The sequence below is a fragment of the Pollicipes pollicipes genome, unplaced genomic scaffold, assembly GCF_011947565.3.
Source record: "Pollicipes pollicipes isolate AB1234 unplaced genomic scaffold, Ppol_2.1 Scaffold_3447;HRSCAF=4054_pilon_pilon_pilon, whole genome shotgun sequence".
In the NCBI taxonomy this organism is placed as follows: Eukaryota; Metazoa; Arthropoda; class Thecostraca; order Pollicipedomorpha; family Pollicipedidae; genus Pollicipes; species Pollicipes pollicipes.
Window position 1 is genome coordinate 14,339,562 of NW_023596297.1, and position 6,000 is coordinate 14,345,561.

Consider the following 6,000-nt stretch of genomic DNA (forward strand, 5'->3'; position numbering starts at 1 on the left):
ACTCGAACTACCCAGTCGGGCAGTTCCCATGGGTTTAACTGCCACGGCCATTTCTTGTGCGCTAGGTGAGGCACTAGCGCTTGGAGCAGATCTGATCGCGGGTGAGCTTCTTGTACTTGAGGTGAATCTGACTGCGTGGCGGTGGGTCTTTGATAGAAGCTGGACAGAGCATTGTTGAAAAACGTCGGGACCGGACGTTATATTGCGGCAAGAAATATTTACGACCAGTGCTTGACACGCCAATAACTACTTCATACATGGCTGACATCGGATGTAACTAGATTGCAAGAAGTCACATCCAGTGCTTACAAAAGCGACGCGTGAGGTCTCGACGCATTGACTCGCATCCTATTATGCGCGCCTGTGCGTTTGAAAGGCCGGAGAGTGGGGCGTAAGCCTGCCGTTGTGTTCGGCTGATATCGAGGCCTGGATTCCTCAGCGGCCGGGGTTGCCTCGGCGACGGGGGGCCACCTGACGGTCCCCGACGTGCCGCTCTGTCAGAGCGGCAAAAACAGGGAAATTACCGACCCGGCCCCCGCCGGGCCGCCCTTATTAATGAGGCTCTTTACAAGATGCCGACCGCGGACACGACTCGGGGGTCAGTCATTAGGCTGAGCAGATCTGGCGATCGCTGGCCGGGGGCGGCAGCCGGCCGGCGGCCCACGCCGGACTGGAGAGCGCCCGGGCGCAGACGACGGGTCCAGGTCACGGAGGGCAGGCATGTCAGGGTCACGGGGCGCGGGTAGGCCGCGGTGTTGATGGGGGTGGGGGTGGGGGACAGGACTGCCGAGGGTTCAGACAGGTATACAGACGCAGGAGGGGGGGGGGTCTAACAACACCCCGTTTTCATATTCCCGCTCCAACTCTATGATATCCCAAATCTCAAAACTCTGCGACAGCCCGGCACAAACAGAGCGCTCGAGTGCGGGTAACTTCTGTGCGGCCAACTCCAAACAGGTTCTCCCAGCTCCACCACCAACCGCTGCAGCCGGCGGCAGGACAACGGACCCGGCAAACTCGACAGCTTTGATGAACAGGCCACCGCCACCGACCCTGGGGCGGCTCTCTAACAGCGTCGCATCAGGTCATGCCGCCGCTCTAATTAAAACGCTTCGCGGCGGTAGTGGGCTCTCAGTGACGACAAGGAGCCATCATTCAGGCCCGCAGAATCAGCGGACCGTTCCGTATGCGCAACACAGAAATAATTAGAAGCAAAAATAGCCTGGAGCCGCGAGAAGGTGGGGCCATACCAGCAGAAAGCCGCGAGAAGGTGGGGGGGGGGGGGGGGGGGGCATACCAGCAGAAAGCCGCGAGAAGGTGGGGTCATACCAGCAGAAGCGCGCTGATGGCGAAGTGGCCAAGCCGTAGCGAGACGGATGATTTAAACATGCTAGGGAATCGGCGTTTAATCAGACGCCGGCGCGGGTACCTGGATGACCCGTGTGTGCGTGCGATTGGGCATTTACGCGCTTGCTCGTGAAACTGCAGACGGACACGCCAACCACTACTCAAGTCTGATGTTCCAAATAGTCATCCCGGACCTGCGAAACACGAACTGCGTGAGGTAACCCAAAGCCACAGGCTTCACGAAGCAGGACAGACGTGCCATCAATCTCCATTACTTAGAAGTTAAAACGTCCCATTTAACGGTCTGAAAGCGTTTGAGTGATAACAATGCAGAGTATCTGCAACGATGTAAGCCTGAACACGGGGCTGCTACAAGGATACTACACTTGTCAGTTGTAACTTAGGATCAAACTGAATGACACCGCCCACACATTGATTCCACCACGGGTCAAAAACTATGAGAAATGTCAATGTCTCTAAAGGCGTTTCTTTCCATGACACGCACGAAGTGTAGGGCCAACTTGTGGACAACATTGAAGGTGTACCTGTGGTAGTAGAACACACGGGTGCAGGCGCGCTTACGAATGCTCATGACCATGCTGATTGATCCCGACGGTGGCGTTGATACCTGCTTACTTGCTAACCCTTTGAAGGAGAATCTTTGAAGGAGAATCAACGTTGTAATATGTGCAACCAATTTAAGAGGACAAAGAGAGGACTCCTTTCGTCTATGTCTGTTCATGTCCATGTCATTCCATGTCATGTCCACTCCAAAAACAAGGGACAGACGATTCACATGCTTTCAAACAATAAGTCGTGGATTGGTTTATAAGTAACGAATTATTCCCGCATCATCTTGCGAGCGCGGAAAGTTCAGTCGGCTCTTTCAGTTCCCGAATACATTAGCCGTACCTTGCCGTGCGTCGCCGGTAGCAGTTCATTAATGTGGCGTCAGTATGCTCCTCGGCCTACGCTCTATATTCATTAGCTGAGCTGGCACTTACCCGCGGAGGTTGCTCCGCGCAAAAAGGGCGTCTCGCCACCACTCTCGAGCGCCGAAAATGGCTTAACGGGAGCAAAGATACGAGGTGCGAGTTAGTGCGGTGGTGCGGGAACGTGCGCGCGCACGAGAGAGAGCGAGAGAAAGAGGGAGAGAGGGGGAGGGAGAGGAGAGAGGGAGGGAGAGAGAGGGAGGGAGGGAGAGGGAGAGAGAAGAGAGGGAGAGGGAGAGGGAGAAGGGATAGGGAGAGGGAGAGGGAGAGAGAGAGAGAGAGAGCGAGAGAGAGAGAGAGAGAGAGAGAGAGAGAGAGAGAGAGAGAGAGAGAGAGAGAGAGAGAGAGAGAGAGAGAGAGAGAGAGAGAGAGAGAGAGAAGAGAGAGAGAGAGAGAGAGAGAGAGAGAGAGAGAGAGAGAGGAGAGAGAGAGAGAGAGAGAGAGAGAGAGAGAGAGAGAGAGAGAAGAGGTGAGGGGTTTAGGAGAGAGGCAGGGAGAGAGCGGGGAAAGAATGGGAAGGGATGGGGGCGATAACGCGAGGACCGACCTCGTATCAGGAAACGGGAGACTGTGACCGCCATGGCAATAGCTTGGAAAAAGAGCGGCACTGTTGATCGCGACCACATTTCTGCAGAAAGATGGACCGAACTGGTATGACAACTCAGGGATGAGCGGGTTGCTATCACCGGGAAGACATCATCATGGGAGCCCATATGAGTGTCGTTCAACCGATAAGCGATGGAGCACAATATGCACTGCGTTGTGCTACAACATTTTGCCGCGGCCACCACACTACGTCTTCAAAACACCGCATCATTATGGTACGCGGGAATGACTGCTGAAACGCGCCGCAACAATAGCGTCGCATTAGAAGGCGCGGCCACGCCAAGCTGTTTATCATGCAAACGTTGCCTTTGCGGCGCGATGCTCCACGCCTTTAAGGCTCCGAATAGTGCAAATGAGAAATGGCCGCGTCCGTTGCCGCGTTGTCCTTCAATAACGCGTCTGTTGGTGGCAACAACTGCAATCATCATGCCACACATTGAGAGTGCGAAGCATGACTTGTCTCTTGGCCAGTTAAGGCGTGTCACTTAAAGCCACTAAAACTCCAGCCCCAGCACGCACGCGTGCTTCAACCCGGATCATCATCGAGCCAAGGCGGCGCGCTCGCCGACACTGGAATCTAGGCCCGCTGCCCTGAGCCTGTCATCCGGCGCGTGCCAAGCGCGCCTCGCGGGCGACACCTCCCCTCCCCAGGCCAGCCGTCGACTCCAAACTCGGCAGCACGCGAGGCCGGAGTTCCGCCGGCGCAGCGACCTGTCGGGACCGACAAGCCGGTCGGCGACCGTCGCCGACGCCCCGAAGGACCGCCGCCATGTGACCACATGTCACAAATATTGATTGTTAGAATATTCTTGGGTCATATACTTCTCTGCCATGCGACTACTTACCTGAGCAAGAGCCACCGCACAACAGCAGCGCACACACGACCACGGCGAGGAGCGTCAGCGTCATCTTCCGCGCTCTTCTAATCCCCCTCCAGTCCAGTCCGATCAGCGTCCAAGCGCGAGCAGTCCATGCATGCAGAGGGAGGGCTCTGAGGACCGTCCCTCGCGGTCACGCCGACACAGAAGCCCCGCCAGGAGCAGCAGTCCGACCGGCCGCCAAGCGTGCGAGTCCACAGCGTCGAGGTCCCGGGCGGTGCGCCCCCTGCCGCCCAGGTCCGCAGACGCAACTGGCGGGCCCAAGCCTGCTCCGGCCGCGCTGGAGACCCGGCGGTATCGCACCGCGCGCCCCTGGCGGCCGCGGCGGCAACTAGCCAGGTTCTCACGCCGGGCGGGTGGCATCGCGTCGAGAAAAAGAGGTGGGCGGACGCCGCACCCGCCGGGAGAGGCTGGACAATGGGCGCGATTAGAGCCGATCATTACATAGGCCGGCGTGACAAACGGTGCGATTACACAGCATTGGTAACAGAGCGATTACTGGCTGCGGGCGCTGCCCCGCTCCGCGAAGCTGGAGCGAATGCAAGCCGTGTTTATTGGGCGCCGCCTTCTCTCTGGCCAGAGTGGCAATGGAGTGGCAGGCCCGCGCTCCTCAGTCACTGACTGATGGCTTTCCTACGCAATGTGCCATTTGTGGTTTGCTCGCTACCGCAAAGAGGTGAACAAACTTCTCGCCCCGAAAATTTTAGCTCGATTAAACGACATCGAACGTCAAGCGTCCATATTTACTGCATGTATCTAATCGTGAATGCAATGGAATGCTTGCTGTCGTTATCTAGCGTCACTGAAGCTAAAACATGGTTTATCATCGCTTCTCGTTTTCCTCACAAAGAACATATTTGTATAACGACAGACGTCGACACTACTCGGGTATCAAGCGTCTGCAGGCCCTATCAGCACACCCTGAGGGAAACAGGGGCTGATCAACGGATGACGTATATTGGCAAGAGTTGTTAGAAATCGACAATGCTGGAAAGCTTGACTACATTGAATGATATCTTTGTCCCGTCGTCTGGCCGTGACTTACAGCGTTTGAGCTGGAGCTGGAGTACGAAGAGAATGCATCACGCGCATACGTACAGCTCTAGAAGGTAGAATCCAGCTCTTCATTCATAAACAACTCTCCAAGGAACATCTTGCCCGCCTACAGTAAAGAGCAACTGCTAAGTAACTCGGGGGTGGGACTGCTCGCCGTGACTGCGAGAAACCGCAGGCTCGAATTTTCTGAGTCTGCCCCCGATGAGTAACATCATGCAGTAACATCGCGACATCTGAAACGCTGTTCAAATAGCTGTAGCACTGGAAATGAACGTCACACACATCTGCGATCCCAGCTGAGAAAATACAGTCGTTCATTAGCCTAACTGGGATGCATTTACGCCTCGTGTCGCTCAACGGTCATTTCAAAGTCAACAGCTATTTGCACTATGCTTTGAGAGACTTTAGCAACGAACTTTTACCAACATCTCTACTAGCCATCCCCTTATTTTCAGCGCCATTATCAGCCACCATTCCGTTCAAAGTCATTGCCCGTCGCGCCAAGCCTTCGCGACTCTACACATCTATCTGCTTCCGCCAACACGTGCCAAAGTCGGAGGCGGGAGGCGCAGCGACAGCACAAAAACGAGTCACTGAGGCATGGCACAGCACGCGGCAACACATGCGTCGTTGGACGCCGTATTCCAGCCGCAATTTATCTCCCCCGCCAGTTGCATGCGGTGACAGGCTGTTTTTGCGGCTGGCCTGGTGCTGATCGTCCATCGAGTTCGCCGCAGCATCCCGGCCCTTCCCCACGCTGTTGTCCCCTCCCCGCTCCGAGAATCGGGCCGACAGCGCCGGCTATCGGACGATCAGACGGGTTAAAATACAGCCGGCCGGCCCGGGCGCCAGCCGGCGGATCTGAGTGCGGGGGTCTGGGAGGTGCGGGCAGCGTGGCCTAGCGTCCGCTGCATTCTGGGTACCGCTGGGCCCGGTGGCCGATGCTCCTTCCGATGGCCTATCTTGACCGGGCCTCTGGGAAGGGTAACCACGCAGGTGTTCGCGCGGGTTTGAATGGGAAAATCTAGGCAGGGGATGGACAGTTTTTCGAAAATGCTGTCAGGCAGAAGACAGTGGCGCACTATGGGAGCGATACGATCGCCGTGTCTTGTTCGGAAATA

The 6,000-nt window shown here is 56.3% G+C and overlaps 1 protein-coding gene across 1 annotated transcript in view; it reads right to left on the reverse strand.

The window, feature by feature from the left end:
- Positions 1-4,054, reverse strand: part of LOC119092170 (tyrosine-protein phosphatase 99A) — a 70,917-nt gene extending 66,863 nt beyond the window's left edge. Inside the window, exon 1 of the mRNA XM_037215146.1 lies at positions 3,791-4,054. Coding sequence (XP_037071041.1) covers positions 3,791-3,854 — 64 coding nt within the window. The 5' untranslated portion in view covers positions 3,855-4,054. The remainder of the gene's footprint in view (positions 1-3,790) is intronic.
- Positions 4,055-6,000: the final 1,946 nt, after the last annotated feature.